Here is a 20,887-nt window from a genome sequence, read left to right as displayed (position 1 = left end):
ATTCTTCTGATTTATTCAAATGTAAACTTTAATAATCTTTTTGTTTAAACGGTGACAATGACAATGACAACTTTTTCTTTCACCATGGCCAAATAATACAAAAAGCACCTTAAATTTCATGACCAATTAAATGACATAAAGTTAATTTTTTTTCTATAAATGTTAAATTTTCAGAACCAACTGATGCACAGAAAACTTGACTAATAATGAACTCGCTCATCTACCCATCTCTGTTTCGTTATCAAGTTTTTAAGTCCCCTGCAAACTTTGAACTCGTAATGCATGCTTAATCCACATATCATGCTTTGAAGGAATGACATTAGTTCAACTGAATGAAGAAATAATGATTTCAAGACTAGAGAGAGTTGTTGGGACAGTAAACACTCCTCACTTCCAACCTTAAGATTGTGAGTTCGAGTTATCAATTGAACCAAAAAAGTGTGGGCTCTTAGGGGAGGGGTTAAAAAATGAAAATAAACAAATAATGATTTCAGACTAAAGCTGACCAAATATCTTTATATTTGATTAGTCAGGACTAAATTTTTATAACAAAAACATTTAAAAAAAATTTCTTGATCACATGTCGCGCGGGTACGTATACTAGTCTTTAATAACAAGAACAAGTCACCTTGAATCATCATATAATAACAAGAACAAGTCACCTTGAATCATCATATAGTATCTACTTCACTATTTTGTTACCAAAATAATTTCAGCACAACTATTCAAAAACTTACTTGAGTGGCATATTCGTGCAAATCAACTTTGATTCTTCGTCATTACGCTCAATCAGACAACCCCATATAAAATTATGATAAAAGTGATGGTTCACAATGGCTACACAAAGGCAAGTTGTAGCTACTAGGTCTGAAGCCTTGCCGGTTCCTTTCGAAATTCATGGGAAACATAAAAAGAGTCAATTCCACAAGCCATAGTGACCTATGATCCTAAAACTTAACTTGGCCATGCAAAACGAGCTGCTTGGACTAGGGGGTGGGGGTGGGGGCAGGGGGAGTGTTTCAACCAAAGACATGCCGGTGGAAGGTAAACTTGATAGTTGATACCAATAGGTCAAGATTTTAAAACTATAACAAAGCTTTGCCATGAGTTGCCTTTGATAACATAATTTTAGGTGTTCCTCAGTTTAAAACATCCTTATCAAACATACCTACACCGACAAAATAGGGTGCATAACAATTTTGAGAAAAAAGTAAATAAAAGCCTACTCCCTCTCACCATTAACATGTCTTCCAGCTGATTTTCCAAGGCCATCACTAGGATTACCTTCTAAGCTGCCTTGCTTATTTCCTCGTACATCCAGAGTTCCTGAGCTGCTTAGTCCAGGTTGCATAAGTTGACGCATCGCATTGTTGGCAGTAGGTCCAAAGCCATATTGGCCTTGGAATTGTTGCTGCTGCTGAAACTGAAGCATTTGCTGTTGCTGCTCCTGGGACGGAAGGGCATTGAGTTGGAAAGGCAGTTTGGAAATAGCGGCACCTTGTTGCTGTTGCAGAGCAGCCTGAGTTTGCTGCATCTGATTTCCAAGTTGGGGAGTAGATGGAGCCTGCAGCTACTTATATATTAGGGAAAGACAAGTAAATTCACAAGAAACACTGAATCAAACATCTATTCCACCTGTGAGGTTGCTGATGATTGTTGTGGTTGGGCATCAGCGATAGCAGCTAAATACATTAAATTCTTCTGAAGCATGGCTTGATACCTAAGACACAAAAGTTACTTCTAATAGTGTGAAACAATACTCTGCCATGAGATTGATAATGCAAAGTAAACAGAGTCCATAAGATAGAAAGTGAATATGCAATTATATTTCTTTTAGCGACACAACACGGTTTTTTCCTATCCAACTTCAAGAAGGGGAAAGTGTGCCCCTTCTAAACAAGCAACAATCAACTTCTAAATATGTGTCTCATGAAAAGACTTGTTATTGAACAAGATCACAAAATGTATTTTCTAACACGTAGAACTAAACAAACAGTAGAAAACACGATTGCAAATCACAAGGGCATGTCAGAATCACTAAATTGCAATTTCATTCCTATTAAGTCATTTTGGACTTCATGAATACTTTCACTAGAACTCGTCCTGAAGGCGAAGATGGACAACCCAGTAAGTTGAGTGGTCTAATCAAACTTGGGGGCTGGGGCATTATTAATTAATTTCTTTATGCAGCAACATCATGCAGAATAGATAAACTATAGTCTCAAGAAGTTTCCTCTTCTGCAGAAGATGCATTGTGCATCGAGTTCCGTTAATACGGAAGATGTTCCGCATCGGCGAGTCCGCTTCCGTGGAAATCTTTAAGCTTCAACAAAGTCATCTAGGAGAAGTGGCCTCTGCTACTATGCTTTGTTTTCTGCTTCTGTGAGCTCGCAGGTGTGATGAGAATTCCGTTTCTACGAGAACACTTGGGCAGACAAACCCTCAAGTTCCTATTATGATTTCATTTCGGACTTTGGGAGCTCAGTTAGGCGATTTCAAAGATGAAATTCATGATTAGAGTTGGGGGTAAGAATCTAACCTTGGACTTTATATTTTTACGCTATTCTATCATTTATTTCATGATTTAATCTGCGTTTGGGTGTGAGAAGAGATGCAATGAGTGCAGAAACTAGTATACATAGCAAACATATTACATATACCTGAACCATCCACCCTGTCTATTTTATAGCATCATCAGAACTATCTCCTAGTATACACGTAGCTATGCAAAAGATTATGTCCAAAAACAATTTGTTCCCTGCATATAATTTGCTACTAGCTTCTTTTCCGTGTGGAAAGTGCATTCAAACCTTTTAAATTCACGTACAGTCCTGCTTTGTTGCTTCTGTTTTTCCTAGCCTTATTACTTGGTGCACTGTCTCTTGCCTTCTCCATTATAATAGCTTCATTAGTCTCTTGGTCTTTTCCTCATCTGACCCCCACGAGATGCCTAAAATATTTCAGACCTGCTCAAGTTTCAGGCAGACATGGAACATGTCTGAGATAACCGGTTATTCATGCATTTCCAATCTCATTCATCAGTTATAACCCATTCTCTTTCTCTTTCTCTTTCAATTTCTGAGTACTTCGTAGTCCTACAAATTATGTTGCAAGCTCCAACATGGATTTGCTCACTTGCTATTTTGAGACTTCTAAGGCCACAGTCTTTTACACTGAATAATACAGTTTCTAAACCATGAGCAATGCTGTTCTACTTAATTTTATTGTAGAGCTCCTCATTTAGCAAAACATTTAGGTCTTGGAATTCATAAGGGGATAGTTCTTTTTTATAAGGAAATGGAGATAGAAATTTGAAATTAGATATTAAAAAGTTAAAAAAGAAATCATAGGAATCAGAAAATTACAAAAACAATCTCAAGAGTCAATTTACTTAAACACACTGATCACACTTTAGTGCTTCCAACAACACTTCAAATGTTTCATGAAGAGGGTGTGAGCTTCTAGAATGAATTTATAAATCAAATTCCTTTGCTTCTAGGCCCTTCAATGCAGTTAGGATTTTACAACTGGAAAACCCAATTATCTTATGGAAATCTGTAGACCCTCAAAATCTAGCTGCTGCAAAACTTGTGATCAAGAAAAAGAATTCGAATGAAGTACCATAATTGAACTGTTAAAAGAGATTATCTAGCGAAGAGTGTGTGGTATACATCCTTGATCATCAAACAACAAGGTAATATCTATTATGTTCTCAGTCTGACCAACCATTTCTTTACCATTCAATAGTTTTCAAAGAGAGCACATTTCTTTATGTAGAGGCAATGATGTGTTATAACAGGAAAACAGTACGACCAAAAAATAAAGCTACCTTGATATGTCAGATACACAAAACTAATCATACCATTTAAATAATATTCATAAATCCCAATGTCATAAGTAGGAAGTATTGAAGTTTTAACTCACTGGGCACATTCTGAGAGTTTTCCAAGATTCTGATTTTCCAGTATGGCAAGAATCAAATTTTTGTTCTCATCCAAGAACTGTATCAAGAACAAATCCAGAGAATTAGAGAGAACATATTACAGTCCAAACATAATACACGTGTGGGCGTGCATTTCAACTGAGGTACATTGGTAGTTCATAACTTCAAACAGACCCTTAGTTTTGTGCAATCTAACAAACTACTTCAAAGAGTTGTACTAATAAAATGTCACAAACACAAACAAATACTGATTTATGTGTAAGACCATCCACAAATATCTTCCTTCTTAATGCATTTAAATTCGAACTGTTGGATCGGGAAAAAAGAACAATCGTGTATTGGCTGCAGAAAGCACACATAAATTGGTTACAAGCATCTTCTAAGCATTCTTTTTGGCTAAGCATTCTTTTTGGCTAAGCATTCCGATACAAGTATAGCCAACAAATGAACAAATAGGAAAATGTTGACATTTTCTACAAACACATAGCATTAATAGTTCTGTGGGCAATCATAAAACAAATAAAAACGAATATGGGCAAAAACCCTTTTCAAGAAAGATTATTTTTTTTTCCAGTTAACATGTTTGACTTCAGTAGTGACATTAAACGAAGATCATTTCAAGTACAATTTTTCATATATTACAGGCAAACATTAAAGAAAAAAGAGATAAAATAAGATGTACCTTTTGAATCTGCTCGGTGGTGATGGCACTTAGAGGCAACGGAGGAGCAGAGTTCAAGATTGGGGGTTGTGGCTGTGGTTGCTGCTGTTGTTGCATTTTCGCTAAAGAAAATAATCACCCAAATTCTAAATAAAAACCCTAGAAGAAGAAGCTTAAACCCCTTTACTTGTGATTTTGGAGAGAAGAAGAGGAGGAGGGGGCTGTGAGTAAAAGGAGAATTTGTCTGATTAAAAGGGGCAAAGAAGAAAGAGAAAGAGAAGACTTGTTTCCTTTATTCGGCTTGAGTGGATTGTAGGCAAAATTAAAATACCCTAGGGTGAATAAGAAATAATAATATATTTACTCAAATTATTCATATATATGCGATGACACAAAGGTTTTAATAAATACATTATCAACCAAGTAAAATGGTTGTCCACTTAAAATGGTGGATAGTTCATTTACTTTTTAAGTGGGTAAATTGCCCATTAATATTTTTCTCCACTTGTAAATATGGCTATAAATATAGCCTTAAACTTCAATGTAAATACACACAAAACACATAAAAGAAGAGAATTATTATTACTCTCTCTATATTACTACTCTCTATATTAATACTTTCTATATACATATTCTCTTGTTCTTCTTCCTTTATAAAATTATCAAGTTAATTAATTTATAACACGTTATCAGCACGAAGCTCTAATTTTTCAGAAAATTAACTTCTATATCAGGTATATCTACTAAAGAAATTTAATTTTTAAGTTGTCTTTGTTACTTTCAAATTAATTTTCATCATGTCAAACTTGTCAAAATTAGAATTTGTGGCGCTTGATATTTCTGGCAAGAATTATTTATCATGGGTACTTGATGCTGAAATTCACCTTACCGCTAAGGGTCTTAGTGATGCTATAATTGAAGGAAATACAGCATCAAGTCAGGATAAAGCAAAGGCTATGATTTTCCTTCGTCATCATCTAGATGAAAACCTAAAAATGGAATACTTGACAGTGAAAGATCCACTTGAATTGTGGAAAGACTTAAAAGGGAGGTATGACCACCTCAGGGCAACGGTATTGCCAAGGGCTCGTTATGAGTGGATGCATTTACGGTTTCAAGATTTTAAAACCGTAATTGAGTATAATTCTGCTGTATTTAGAATAACTTCTCAATTAAAATTATGTGGGGAAACTATAAATGATGAGGACATGTTAGAAAAGACACTAACTACTTTTCATGCCTCTAATGTAATATTACAGCAGCAATACCGTGAAAAGGGTTTTAAAAAATACTCTGAATTGATATCATGCCTTCTGGTGGTTGAACAACATAATGCCCTTTTAATGAAAAATCATGAAGCCCGTCCCACTGGAACTGCTCCGTTACCGGAGGTAAATATGGTAAAGGCACATGGCCAGTCTGAAAGAAGACAAAATAAAAATTATGGCCACAATAATGTGCGTGGACGTGGCAATGACAGAAGACGATTTAATAATCGTCGAGGTGGTGGTCAACATAAAAGGGAGAACAATATCAGTTCTCAAAATGGCCCTTCAAGAAGTAACTGTCATCGTTGTGGTATGAAAGGTCACTCGAAAAATGAATGTCGGACGCCTGAACATTTTGTAAGACTTTATCAAAATTCTTTCAAAAGAAAGGCAAATAGAGGTGGTGCCTCTTCTTCTAATGCTCGGATAGAGTCACACTTGGCGTTCGAAAATAATATTGAGGCAAGGCCTTTGAATAATGATAATATTGAAGCAAATCTGACTTTAAGGGATGATGATTCTAATGACCTCAATGATATTACTCATTTGGAGGTTGAAGATTTTTTTGAAGGATCTTAATTGGTGTTTAATTTCATGTTTTTCAATATGTTGTCATTTACTTCGAATTATTGTGTTTTTACGTTTATGTATTTGAAGAAAAAAAAAAGCAAGGCCACATTTTTATGATAATTGTATATTATTTATTACATTATGCTATTTTACAATGTTGTAATTAATTACTATTAGTGTGCTATTATTTAATCTTAATATCATATTGTTACTAAAAATAATATTCGTCTTATTTAGTGTCATTATACTAATTGTTTATTCTTGTTGATGTTTTAGACATTAATAATTTATAATGATTGTATTATTTTTGTCAATAAACAAATTATCTATACATGATGAATAATATTATATTAATATTTTATAATATTTTATATTTATTTTTAATACTTACGTATAATATTTATTTAAGGTTAATAAGTATATAATTCGATAAACTAAATTATTGTAACATTCATCATAATTGAATCATATAATTTTTTAAATTCTAAATAACCATAATTTAACTTTTAAAAAAAAAGGACTTATGTTTTTCTAGCAAAATTGTTACTTATTTTATTTCTTACAATCCATTTTTATTTTATGAAGATAAATAAATTTATCAGTCTTCAATTGGATTCAAGATGAATAATGGAGATATGTGCATTTTGGATAGTGCCACAACTCATACGATATTAAAAGAAAAGAAATATTTCTGTCATTTGATTATGAAAAAGGCCTATGTCAATACAATATCTGGTAGTACAAAATTAATTGAAGGCTCTGGAAAAGCAGCCTTATTACTACCTGGAGGAACGATATTGGTAATTGATAATGCATTGTATTGTAGTAAGTCTCAAAGAAACTTGTTAAGTTTCAAGGTTATTCGCCAAAATGGCTATCATATTGAGACTGCAAATGAAGAAAAGATTGAATACCTTTATATTACTACAATAAATATGGAGAAGAAAACTGTGCAGGAAAAATTACCTGCACTTTCTTCTGGGTTGTACCATACAAATATTGATACTGTTGAATCACATGCCATTGTAAACAAAAGGTTTACTGATTTTAATGATTTTATCATTTGGCATGACCGGTTGGGCCATCCCGGTTATAATATGATGCGCAGAATTATTGAGAATTCACATGGACACACTTTGAAGAATCAGAAAATTCTTCAATCTAAGGAATTCTCTTGTGTTGCTTGTTCTCAAGGAAAACTGATTATCAAACCATCAGCAGCTAAGGTTGGGATTGAATCTCCTGCGTTTCTGGAACGTATACAGGGTGATATATGTGGGCCAATTCACCCTTCATGTGGACCATTTAAATATTATATGGTCTTGATAGATGCATCTACAAGATGGTCACATGTGTGCTTATTATCAACTCGCAACATGACTTTTGCGAGATTGTTAGCTCAAATTATAAGGTTAAGAGCACAATTTCCAAATTATGCAATAAAAACAATTCGACTTGATAATGCTCGTGAATTCACATCTCAATCATTTAATGATTATTGTATGTCGGTTGGAATAAAAGTTGAGCATTCGGTCGCTCATGTACATACTCAAAATGGTCTAGCAGAATCATTGATTAAACGCCTCCAATTGATAGCTAGACCATTGCTAATGAGGACAAAACTTCCTATTTCAGTATGGGGGCATGCTATTTTGCATGCAGTAGCACTTGTGCGCATAAGGCCAACAAATTATCATGAATTTTCCCCATTACAGTTGGCGTTTGGAAGGGAGCCAAATATATCCTATCTTAGAATATTTGGGTGTGCGGTATATGTCCCAATTGCTCTACCGCACCGCACAAAGATGGGTCCCCAAAGAAGATTGAGAATATATGTTGGGTATGAATCTCCTTCTATTATAAAATATCTGGAACCTATTGTAAACAACAAATTTTCGAGCCGAGAAAAATAAATAATCAAGACCGGAAAATTGGAGTAACAAAGTGTAATATTTGATTTCAAAATATGATGCGGTTACAATCTCTATAATAATCCTCTGATTCTTCAAATAATATGAAACACGTTGAACTTGAATTTGAATGTGATTTAGAGTCAAGGGCCTGAATAGCTTGAACTTGAATCTTCGTCTTCGAATTTGGATTTGAATTATTCGTCACGAACACTTGTATGGTTATGACGAACAGTAAAGATGAACAAGTAACTTGATCTTGATCTTCTTCTTCGTTCTTGATCTTGAACTTGAATTTGATTGCTTGAACTTTGTAGCTTTGTAGAGAATTTGCGGTCTTTGATCCACAAGCTCTCTTCTTGCTTCTTGTTCTTCCAAAAACCTCCCCTCTTTCAGAATAATGAGGACCTCTATTTATAGTTGTAGGGAGTGGTATGAGGGTGTGATTTGATTGGTTGGTTTGAACTGACCAATCAATTTCTTTGTTGAAGAGTTTTAATTTGATTGGTCAGAACATGTCACATGGACACGTGGCATTATTTTAGTGGCTCATTTAATTTGATTTAGATTGCCACATAACTTTGACATGTGGCATGATTTTAATGGCTTATTTAATTTGACCTGGATTGCCACCTAACTTTGACATGTTGCATGATTTTAGTGGCTTATTTAATTTGACTTGGATTGCCACCTAACTTTGGCACATGGCATAATTCTAGTGGCTTATTTAATTTGACTTGAATTGCCACCTAACTTTGACATGTGGCATGATTTTGGGCCTCTAGGATGAGATGATATTGGGCTTAACAAAGTGGAATCATCTTTATAGCCCAAATCAATGGATTTAGTTTTTTTAATTAAATCCACATTTATTGGGCTTAAATAATCGACCCAATTTTATTAATCCAAAATATTTATTTGGACTAATATATCTTGAATTTAATATAAATTGAACCATTCTACAAATTTATATTTAATAAATTGTAAATGATTACACCTATGACTGAAGATTTATTTACGGCAAGATTCGCTGATTGTCATTTTGATGAATCAGTATACCCAACATTAGGGGGAGAACATAAGCAGTTGAAAAATGAGATAGATTGGAATTCATTGTCACTATCTCATTTAGATCCTCGAACAAATCAATGTGAGCAAGAAGTTCAAAAGATGATTTATTTGCAGAATATTGCAAATCAACTGCCGGATGCATTTACTAACCTTTCACGGGTTACTAAATCGCATATCCCAGCTGCTAATGCTCAAGTTCGAGTTGATATCCTGGTAGGACAACTTGTTCAGGCAAATGAGTCTAGACCATGCTTAAAACGTGGAAGACCATTTGGTTCCAAAGATAAAAATCATCGAAAAAGAAAAGGAATAAATGATCAAGATAATCATAATTTGGAGGCGAGTTCTCAAGAAGAGCATAGAGACACAACAAATGGTGATACCACCAAGGAGGTCCAAGTACCTGAAAATAATGAGAATGAAGAAATCTCAATAAGTTATGTCTCGACAGGAAAATGGTGGAACCGAAATGATATTGTGGTCGATAATATTTTTGCTTATAATGTTGCCATTGAAATAATGCAACAAGATAAGGATCTTGAACCAAAATCTGTCGATGAATGAAGACAGAGAAATGATTGGCCAAGATGGAAGGATGCAATTCAAGCAGAGTTAACTTCACTTGAAAAACGTGAAGTTTTCGGATCAATAGTTCGAACACCTGAAGGTGTCAAGCCAGTAGGGCACAAATGGGTTTTTGTGCGTAAACGAAATGAAAAGGGTGAAGTCGTAAGATATAAAGCACGATTTGTAGCCCAAGGTTTTTCGTAAAGACCTGTCATTGACTATATGGAAACATATTCCCATGTGGTGGATGCAATTACTTTCAGGTATCTAATGAATTTGGCAGTTCATGAAAAGCTTGAAATGCACTTAATGGACGTGGTCACTGCCTATTTATATGGCTTATTGGACCACGACATTTTTATGAAAATTCTCGAAGGATTCAAAGTGCCTGAAGTGTACAAGGATTCTCGAGAAAATTGCTCAATAAAACTTCAGAAATCCTTGTACGGGTTGAAACAATCAGGGCGAATGTGGTACAATCGTCTTAGCGAATATTTGCTAAAAGAAGGATATAAAAATGATCCAATTTGCCCTTGTGTCTTTATGAGAAGGTCTGGATCTGAATTTGTCATAATAGCAGTATATGTTGATGATTTGAATATTATTGGAACTCTAGAAGAACTTTCAAAGGCAGTAAAATATCTGAAAAGGGAGTTTGAAATGAAAGACCTTGGAAAGACAAAATTTTGTCTTGGTCTACAAATTGAACATTTTACAAATGGGATATTTGTCCATCAGTCAACATATACTAAAAATATTTTAAAGAGATTTTATATGGATAAAGCACACCCATTGAGTACTCCAATGGTTGTGAGATCTCTTGATATTAATACAGATCCGTTTCGACCTTATGAAAATGATGAAGAACTTATTGGTGCTGAAATACCATACCTTAGTGCAATTGGTGCATTAATGTATCTTGCCAACAATTCTAGACCAGATATAGCTTTCTCAGTAAACTTGTTATCAAGATTTAGTTCTTCACCAACACGCAGACACTGGAATGGAATTAAGCATATATTCAGATACCTTCGAGGTACCATTGATATGGGATTGTTTTACTCAAATGATTCCACATCACAATTGATCGGTTATGCAGATGCGGGATATTTATCTGATCCCCATAAAGGTCGGTCGCAAATAGACTATTTATTTACATGTGGTGGTACAACTATATCATGGCGTTAAACAAAGCAAACTATGGTTGCCACTTCCTCAAATCATGCAGAGATAATAGCCATTCATGAAGCAAGTCGAGAATGTGTTTGGTTAAGATCAATAACTCTACACATTCAAGAAATATGTGGTCTTTCTTTGACAAAAGACGCTCCAACAATATTGTATGAAGACAATGCTGCATGTATAGCTCAACTGAAGGGAGAATACATCAAAGGAGACAGAACAAAACATATTTCACCAAAATTCCTTTTCACTCATGATCTTCAAAAGAAGGGTGAAATAGATGTCCAACAAATTCGTTCAAGTGACAATTTGGCGGATATGTTCACCAAAGCATTGACAACTTCAACCTTTGAAAAAATGAGATACAAAATTGGAATGCGTCGTCTTCGAGATATTAAGTGATATTTTCATCAGGGGGAGCAAAATACGCGTTGTACTCTTTTTCCCTTAGTCAAGGTTTTGTCCCACTGGGTTTTCCTGATAAGGTTTTTAATGAGGCAGCACTCAAGGCGTATTATCAGATGTGTGTACTCTTTTTCCTTCATTAGGCTTTTTCCCACTGAGTTTTTCCTAATAAGGTTTTAACGAGGCACAACATCTATGGATGTTCAAAATAACAATGTATATTATTTTATTTTTTGAAAAGTTTTAACGAGACACATTTCTCGTGGACATCCAAGGGGAGTATTATCAACCAAGTAAAATGGTTGTCCACTTAAAATGGTGGATAGTCCATTTACTTTTTAAGTGGGTAAATTGCCCACTAATATTTTCCTCCACTTGTAAATATGGCTATAAATATAGCCTTAAACTTCAATGTAAATACCCACAAAACACATAAAAGAAGAGAATTCCTATTACTCTCTCTATATTACTACTCTCTATATTAATACTTTCTATATACATATTCTCTTGTTCTTCTTCCTTTATAAAATTGTCAAGTTAATTAATTTATAACAGTATGAAAATAATTACCAGTGTAAAAATATCTATATTTTTTTAAGAAGTCGATGATCCATTGATACACGAATGAGGTACTTTTTTTTTGTTAATTTTTTTTAATTTCAATAGATTTATTTTCAGAGTTTGCAAATATAAAATTTACAAATTTCATTTTTTTCTTTCTGAATTTGTTTTTATTTTATTTTTGGTCTGAGTTGATTTTTGATTCGTTATCACTCTAGTTTTATTGCGAAATACTGAATTTATATCGAGACGCTATTTAATTTAAAGAGTTAAAAAAACTTTAAATCCTCAATTCTCTATGACGAGATCCATACAAATTAATCATGTGTTAGGAATCAGATTTGAACATGTGACATGAGGATTTTCAGTCCTTTACTCTATCAAATGAGTTATCCTGGTTATTCCCAATTTGTTACTCAAATGTTCATCCTTAGCAGTCTCTTTCGGTTGAGCCGTGTTCAAATTTGGCATAATTGCTGCTTCTTGTTCAGTGTCTTCTAGAATAAGTTTTTCACTAAGTTCAACATTGGTTTCCTTATATGTATCAATTGGAATACATCACAGTGACTATGATGGATATCTTGTATTAAAAAACTAGCAAGATATTTTATGGAATGAAAAGATTCTACTTGTTTTCTGAACTAAATTTTTAGGAGCAACATCAAATTAAATACGATGAGTAATAGGTCCTGAGCTAAGCCTTGAAAATTTTTATGATAGGAGATCAAAGCGTTTTTCCTTGGAGATGAAAAATTCGCCATGCCAAAAATTCTTTTGAAAGAGAGGGTACCTTCGAAAATGCGGACAAAGGTGGTGCAGGATTGTCATAGGCCTGTGCAGTAAGATATTGGGAGTATTCCCTATGTCTCGATTTGTATGTCTTGCTTTACCTTTTAATTTATTTAAAAAAATATCTACTATCCTTTTTGGTAAGTCTTTAGTTCTAATTTTTCATGTGATATTTTTAATAACGATATTTTAGTGCATTTTTATGTATCTTTAGTTTAACACCATAAGATTAAAAAAATTTACTTTTTTTAAAAGTATGTGTTAAATCAAAACTCATTGAGTAATTGTTTTCCAAAATAGTTTTAAAGAAAAAAATGAATACAAGAGTAAATAAATTATGATAATAATATTATCGAAAAAAGAAATTGACAACAAAAGTTGTAAAAGATAATAAAAATAAATACACTAATACTAAAATCGAAGAAATAGATAATGTTATCATAATACTATTACTCTCTCATTTTCAAAATAAATACAACATATCCCCTAAGAGGAATAAGTACTACCTTTGTTTTTAATTTGTTTGTCCAGTTTTGACTTAACATCGAGTTTAAGAAAGTGAATAAGACATTTGAATCTTATAGTCTTAAGTGAAAGTATGTTAAATATACTAAAATGCTATGTTGTATTAAAAATGTCACATGAAAATTAAAATTAAAGAATTGTCAAAAAGGAAAAAACATTCTTTGTTAAAAGAATTAAAAATAAAAGTAAGACAAATAAAATAAAATAGAAAAAATATAACTACTTATCCTTAATAAATATTTTAAAAAGTATATAGTTGAACTCTTTAGTAGTTTCTTGATTATGTATAAAATAATTATTTTACTAAGAATAAAATTAAAAAAAGAAGTTATTAATGTCTTTTAAACACCACTTTTAAAATGGAGCGAGTACTATTGATAAGGAAGAAAATAAGCGTTGAAGCCTAAAACCGTGTTGTGCCAATATAAATTGTCTATGGAATAGAAGACGACAATTAATTGCAAGACCAAAGCCGGCAGTTACGGGCGAAAACGCCAAAATGCTAAATTAGTACGATGAGAGTCACAAGGGCAAGTTATTCCCAGTGACCCGAATTAACGAGAAAATATTTTTGGGTGGTACATTATAATAAAGACAATTGATAAATGATTAAACCACCATATGTTTTTTTTTAAAACTCAAATTAACCTTTTTACTTGCACATTATTTTATAAAATCAATTTTTATTTTTAACTTAACGAGTTCTCAATGAAACACGTAGTTTAAGCTGGGTGAGGGTCAAAATATGTGATTTGAGCACCTTACACCACTCCCTAAAGCATTATAAAAATGTAATTCCACAATTAGTATTTGAAGAGGATGGTGTGTATTGAAATGTTATAAACAGAAATAACAATAAGATAATAAAATATCAAGGCGAAATTTTAAAAACTAAAAAAGAAAAAATTAATACTAAAATTTGGAAAACAGAATAAAAAAATTCTTGATAACTAACTAACTTTTTATCTTAATCCTTAACCTCTCATACTCTTCTATTAAGGATTATGTCCTCGTTGAATTAGAGTTGCGTCATATCATTTTTAATCATTTTATTCCAATACTTCTTAGGCCTCTACTTTTACTCAAGCCTACCACGGCCATCATCTTACACCTTCTAACCAAGAAGATATAGAGCCCATTTGAATAGACTTTAAGTTGGTCAAAACCAACTAAAACCCCTTTTTAGCTTTTAAACATCTTAACCTCAATTTCTGCATCTTTATCTTCATTTCAAAACCATCCTCCTCGCCCCGCGCCCTAATAATATAGATGGTACAATACTGTTCCGAATTTCACCTTTTTATCCGTTTCTAAAAGCTGTCTGTACCGTTGATTAAATGTATAATTTGACCTTCAAGGGCAATGCTAGTTTTCTAATGCGTGGGCACAGCCCCTTTATGATCTTAGGGATTTCAAAATTAGAAGTTGCTAGGAGCAAATTGATTTTGATTATTCTAATTGTAATTTCTGTCGTTGAAATATTGTCATGTTGCTGTCAATAGACCATTATATTAATGAATTATTCTTCAAGTTAGCTGGTCTTGAGTATAACCCAAGAACAGCATGTCTATGCACAGTGAGCTGTTAATTGAACCTAGTTAGCCATAGGTAACATAGCCAGTAATGGAGTAGTTCTCTAAATTTGTACGGTCTCTTCAAAGTAAAACTCCTGAACCCTGCTTTAATATTTCACCTTGAGGCTATTTCGAAATCGTTTCAGTAATTTGATTTTTTTTTTCTTTTAGCATTTTATAGCTTCATATTTCTGTTGTCCCCATCTTTGGACACTAGGGTTTTCAATACACTAACTTCAGCAATGTGATAAGATGTAGGATATAATCAGCTCTTTTTGAGAAATTTCACCTGTTCTGTTAAGAGAAACTGTGCGGAACTTTTCCTCCTTCAATTTTGGTTTTCGCTTATCCTAGCTATTCTTTAACGTGCTTTAGTGTTTTATATTTTCACTTTTGAGCTGCTTGTAACTTTGGTATTAGAATTTAGAGCAAGCACCAAATTCCTGGAGTTCGTCTCTAATTTTGTGGCACAAAAGTGCTTGGGTATTTAGGGGATTTGGCTCAGAAAGGAAGCTCTATTACTAGACGTCCGAGACTTGTCATCATATGTGATAGTGCTGCACTTGCTAAGAGCAGAAACTTGGGAATTTAGTGGATCTACCTCAGAATGGGAGCTCTATTATTACAAGTCTGAGATTTGTCAGCATATGTGGTGCCATGTGAATATATCCAATGCAAATTCTGGTGAATATTTTAACATGAAATGTTTTTAATATGTTGTGAGGATTGTCTTGTAATGCACATCCAAGTCAACTAGATAAAAAATACGAAAAAGGAATCTGGAACGTTTTAGTTGGGCTTCTCCTACTCTGATGATTATTTAGGTGCACATTGTATTGTGCTTTTGTGTTGCAGTTTTCGTAACTGAGGTATGTCTGTTATCTATTTGTCACTTGCAGAGTATCCCTGCCAGTTTATTCATGCACTTCTTGCATATTTCCTTTATACTGAATTCTGATTAATTCTGCAAGGATTATTATTGTACTCTCCGGATCTGATATTCCTATGTATTTGCCATTCCTCTATCAAGTCTTGTTAGAAGTCCTGTTGGTAAGCCATATCCTGAGTTATATCTACCTTATTTGAATATCTGTATTTGTATGAAATACAATGATTGTCCTCAAGCCATTTCTATTCATCATAACTATTTTTTCTGAAAATAATTCAGCCACTAGAAGTTTGGAACACAAAGAAAGACCGGTAAGGTGGTGGTCTTCTGCATTCTTTTGCAGGAACCATCATTAGTGCAACCAAATTCAACAAAAGCTTATCGTTTTGAGTGGGGGGTTATTCTTTAGATTTCTTTTATAATCTGGAATGTCATAGTCCATAAGATAACGACTAGTTTGTAGCAAAGCATTGTTCCTTCGCACTCTCTTTTTAATTTTGATACCTGAAACTGTTCAGATTTTGGAGAAGCTGGAGAAAGTAATAAGCAAAAACTGATTATGGACAGTGATCCATGATGAAAAGAGCTATGGCTAGAAGGTGAAAGTTGCTTTTACCAAAAATTGATTTGAAACATCATTCATTTTCTTAGTCTATTTTGCTACATTGGATGTCACAAAGTTAAACTGAAAACCCAAGATCACGATTGTGTTATACTGAAACATCATGCATTTACGTCCCAGTCCCTGGTCAATCCATGCTGATGCTAGAAGAGCTATTCCTGCCGCCCACCCAAAAGAGACGAGGAAGACTAACCGCCATCCTGCTCGAACCTTTGCTGCCTGATTTATATAGCTGACTGCGAGAAGGAAGGTTCAAGCTATGGCTGCCCCATGGGATGCTCATTTTCAAATAATGGACACTGACTACGATTTGGATTGTCTCCCCGGCTCAATGGAAAGACAACCCCGTTCTACACTTCATCAAGACGAAAATCATGCCTTTCCTCCCAGCAACTTCTTGGGAGTAGGGGCATCAAAGCTTGCCCAATTTTTATAGGGCTATACGGACTCGAACCGTAGACCTTATCGGTAAAACAGATCAAACTTATTATTATTAAAATGATCTGACCTGTTTCAAAGAGAATCTAGTTGGACAAAAAAAGATTCTTTAAAACCCGGTATTGGCCAAAATTCACAAGAACATTCTGTAGTCTTAGTAAGAGGGGGAAGGGTTAAGGATTTACCCGGTCCAAGTGTATCTTGTCTTTACTACGAATTATTTTCCTTGGTTAACAGTAATTGTCGTTTTTCCGATATTTGCGGGTTCTTTGTCCAAATTTTTTATGTAAGCAAAAAAATAAAAATAAAATGAGATGTTGGAACTTGGAAAATTGATCACAGGTTTCACTACTAAAAGTTTCATTACTTATCTTTACTTCTATTATTTAACTCGACAAGAGACCTTACTACATCCCTCATTGCAGGCCTGGTGCTTGCCTCGAGTTCAGCACATTGAAGTGCCAAATCCACTATTTTCAGGGCCTTCCATTGTTTATCTACATCCCAGAGACTAATTTCTTCATCAAGAAAACTAAGGAAATTGTTGCTTCTCTGCAAGTTTTTCCTCACCCAGAAAACAATGTCTAATCCTTCTTCAAAGCTGGGGTCTACTGGCATTTTTCTGCAGAAGAGCTCCAATAGAAGAATTCCATAGCTATAGACATCACTTTTCTCTGTCAATTGAACTGAGTATGCGTTCTCTGAATAGATGGACAAAAAAGAGAAAGGGGTCCGGGGAAGAAAGTAGTAAAAGTTATTAGTTCATCAAAGTAATCTGCAAACGGAATTATACTGAAAATTAGCATAGTAAGGTGTGGCTAACCTGGAGCAATGTATCCTAGAGTCCCAACAATTTTGGAGTTCGTCGAGCTTTCTTCATCTGATACCATTTTAGCAATCCCGAAGTCGCCAATCTTTGGCACCATCTCAGAATCCAGCATTACATTATCTGATTTGAGATCTCTGTGAATGATTTGAGGAACAGAATCGTGGTGAAGGTATGATAGACCTTGAGCAATACCAAGAGCAATACGATGGCGGGAGTCCCAGTCCAAGACTACAGGTGGGTTTCTCTGGTGAAGGACATCATGAAGAGTCCCTCCAGGTATGAATTCTGTTAGAATGAAGCCATATCCATGTCTTATGCAATATCCTCCCAATCTTACCAAATTGCGGTGTCTGACAGAATTTAGGCTTCTCATTTCATCATTGAATGCTCTTTCAGCTAAGTCAACCTTCTTGACAGCCCAAAGCTTATTGGATTTCGCGGATTCCATCTTATAAACAGTTCCATGCTTGCCTCTTCCAATAACATATTTTTCGCTCCAGCCTTCTGTTGCATGTACAATGTCCTCAAAATCTATACCATCAGGTAGATCTTCAATTTCTGAGTTACACTTGACGAGCCGATGCTTATTCAGCAGGGATGGGTACCAAATCCGAGTTACTAGTAAGTACATTGCAGCAACTATGATTGCCACGGAAAATACAGATCCACTAATTACACCAGCCAAGGTCTTCCATTTTACTTGTGACTTTTTCACATGCTTGCAGTTGCTACCTTCAGTGTCTAATAAGCAGAGTCCTGGATTTCCGAGGGCAGATCCTGGACGTAATAGTTTTTCCCATCTATTAGGTACCTTCCCTGACAAGCTATTAAATGATATGTTGAGAAATGAAAGGGACATCATCTTTTCCATTTCTGATGGTATTGCACCAGACAAGTTGTTGCTTGATATATCAAGGATCTCCAATTTGTCTAGATTGCCTAGGCACCTAGGAATTTCACCAGTAAGCTTATTCATGCTCAGATTTAAAGAAAAACCAGGTTGCATAAGCTTGCTCAGACTGCATGGAATTGGGCCTTCGAGAAAGTTGTTTCCCAGCTGCAGCTTTACAAGCTTTTGTGAGGAGGAGAAAGTGTCTGGAAGAGCACCAGAAAGTTTGTTGTCCTGGAGTAGAAGATTTGTCAATACTGAAGATGATGCAATTTCTTTCGGAATATTTCCTGAAAGATTGTTGTTGCTCAGATCCAACTCAGCCAGTTTTTCAGAGTTATTCAACTGAAAGGGAATTTGTCCTGTCAGTCTGTTTGAAGAAATGCTCAGTCTTACAAGATTCTGAAGCTTTCCAAGTTCTGCGGGTATGGAGCCATTAAACATATTTTCGGAAAGATCAATCATTGAAAGATTGGTCCAGTAACCAAATGCTGCTGGAATCCTTCCTACAAGCATATTCTGTCGAACATCCAAGTAAGAAATGTTCTCATTCTTTTCAATGTCGTCAGGTATACTCCCCTGCAGATTGTTGTTGGAAAGTTTTACCCTATAGAGGGATTTGCAGTTGGCTAGATATGTTGGGAGGCTGCCACTAAAACTGTTGTTTTCAAGAGCCAGGACTGTAAGCCTGTTGCCATTACAGAGTTCAGAAGGAACCTGTCCACTGAAGTTATTATAACCTAAATCAACCTTAATTAAGCCAGGAGAATTATCTTTTCCAAGATCAGGTGGTACCTCCCCCGTAAGGTTATTATGAGCCAACGAAAGAAATGCAAGTTTCGTCATATTTGTAATTCCAGGCGGTATCTTGCCGGTCAATTGGTTCTCGTAAAGAGCTAGCTCCTGCAGCTCGCTTATTCTGCCAATGCATTCTGGAATTTGGCCCTGAATTTTATTTTTGAATGCATTAAATGTTTGTAGGTTTTGAAGGTTGCAAATTTCTGAAGGAATTTCCCCACTGATGAAGTTGCTGACTAGACTTATCTCAACAAGAGAAGTGCAGTTCCCAACTACTGCTGGTAATGAACCACTAAGCATGTTATCATATAGAAGAAGCTTGTTCAAATTCGTTAGAGGTCCAACTGACTTGGGAATCTGACCAGTTAATCTGTTAACTGACAAATCAATGTAAGTCATCTGATGACAATCACCAATCTTTTCGGATATACTTCCGTTAAACTTATTTATGGAAAGAACCAACTCTTGTAAGCTCCCATTCCATAAGGTCTCGGGAATTTCCCCTTCGAAGTTGTTATCATCTAAATAGAGAAAGTTGAGATTAAGGCCCCTAAAAACCTCTGGGGAAATAACTCCTCCAAGATGAGCAGATGTTGCATAGAATGCAGTAAGGTTGTGACAATTACCTAGGGAAATTGGCAAAGAACCTGAGAAGTGATTCTGATGAATAAGAAGCTGGGAAAGTGAACATGAGGATGGGAAGTCTGGGAGAGGCCCCGTTAGATTATTTGTGTGGATGTAGAGATCTGTCAAGTTTGGCAAACCAAATAGCTCTTTTGGAATTATCCCACTAAGGAAATTGTTCCACAGCCCAAGATATTGTAGGCTTGTCGAAAGGCCTACCTCAGAAGGAATGGTGCCTTTGAGCTGATTGTAACCCAAATCAAGGTATAAAAGCTTTCTTGATTTGAAAATCTCTGGTGGGATGGATCCTGAAAACCTGTTGTCATTGAGGAGAATCGTGTCAAGTTGGCTGCAGTTAGCGAGCATAGCGGGGATGCCACCAGTGAAATGATTGCCACTGAGATCAAGGGTGACCAAGCGAGGAAGACGGCAAAGATTTGGAAAGGCCTTGTCTAAGGTTCCAGATAGAAGAAAGTCTCTGAAATTCAGTGATTCGACATGTGAAGTTGTGTCTGAATAGCAGGTCACTCCTTTCCATTGACAGTGTGAGACAGACTGATTCCAGGGAAGCAATTGTTGAGAGGGCTCTGGAAGATTGCTTCGAAACCCAATTAGATGAACATAATCTTTAGGCAATGAGGCCGAGAAGACTGCTACAATGCTGGCAAAGAAGATAAAACAATGAACAAGATCAAACAAGAACATTTCTGAACTCTTAAAACACTTCCTTAAAAGAAGTTGCATCCAATAAGGAGCTAGTTCAAAAACTAAT

The 20,887-nt window shown here is 35.0% G+C and overlaps 3 protein-coding genes and 1 long non-coding RNA gene across 5 annotated transcripts; 1 reads left to right on the top strand and 3 right to left on the bottom strand.

Annotated features, from left to right (window-relative positions):
* Positions 1-1,038: 1,038 nt before the first annotated feature.
* On the bottom strand, positions 1,039-4,929 carry LOC129896111 (GRF1-interacting factor 2-like). Its single transcript, XM_055971937.1, has 4 exons — positions 4,626-4,929; positions 3,925-4,001; positions 1,636-1,720; positions 1,039-1,564 (listed from the first exon to the last, which is right to left on the bottom strand). Exons 1-4 carry the CDS (start codon positions 4,719-4,721, stop codon positions 1,223-1,225), a joined length of 600 nt encoding a protein of 199 aa, XP_055827912.1. The 5' UTR covers positions 4,722-4,929; the 3' UTR covers positions 1,039-1,222.
* A 9,721-nt stretch (positions 4,930-14,650) lies between these two features.
* LOC129895498 (uncharacterized) lies at positions 14,651-17,504 on the top strand. Of its 2 annotated transcripts, XR_008767782.1 has the most exons (4): positions 14,651-15,710; positions 16,434-16,514; positions 16,658-17,005; positions 17,401-17,504. It is a non-coding gene; the product is annotated as an uncharacterized LOC129895498 (long non-coding RNA). The 2 variants fall into 2 exon arrangements; XR_008767781.1 differs by lacking the exon at positions 14,651-15,710 and having other exon boundaries at positions 15,726-16,514.
* Positions 17,012-18,674, bottom strand: LOC129895497 (receptor-like protein kinase). The gene is made up of 2 exons (XM_055971220.1): positions 17,799-18,674; positions 17,012-17,676 (listed from the first exon to the last, which is right to left on the bottom strand). Exons 1-2 carry the CDS (start codon positions 18,664-18,666, stop codon positions 17,339-17,341), a joined length of 1,206 nt encoding a protein of 401 aa, XP_055827195.1. The 5' UTR covers positions 18,667-18,674; the 3' UTR covers positions 17,012-17,338.
* A 69-nt stretch (positions 18,675-18,743) lies between these two features.
* Positions 18,744-20,820, bottom strand: LOC129894544 (leucine-rich repeat receptor protein kinase EMS1-like). The gene is made up of 2 exons (XM_055970245.1): positions 18,801-20,820; positions 18,744-18,751 (listed from the first exon to the last, which is right to left on the bottom strand). The coding sequence occupies exons 1-2, from the start codon at positions 20,818-20,820 to the stop codon at positions 18,744-18,746; spliced, it is 2,028 nt and encodes a 675-aa protein (XP_055826220.1).
* Positions 20,821-20,887: the final 67 nt, after the last annotated feature.

The sequence above is a fragment of the Solanum dulcamara genome, chromosome 7 (assembly GCF_947179165.1).
Source record: "Solanum dulcamara chromosome 7, daSolDulc1.2, whole genome shotgun sequence".
In the NCBI taxonomy this organism is placed as follows: domain Eukaryota; kingdom Viridiplantae; phylum Streptophyta; class Magnoliopsida; order Solanales; family Solanaceae; genus Solanum; species Solanum dulcamara.
The sequence above is the reverse complement of the archived record's forward strand: the minus strand, read 5'-3'. Positions and strand labels throughout refer to the sequence as shown.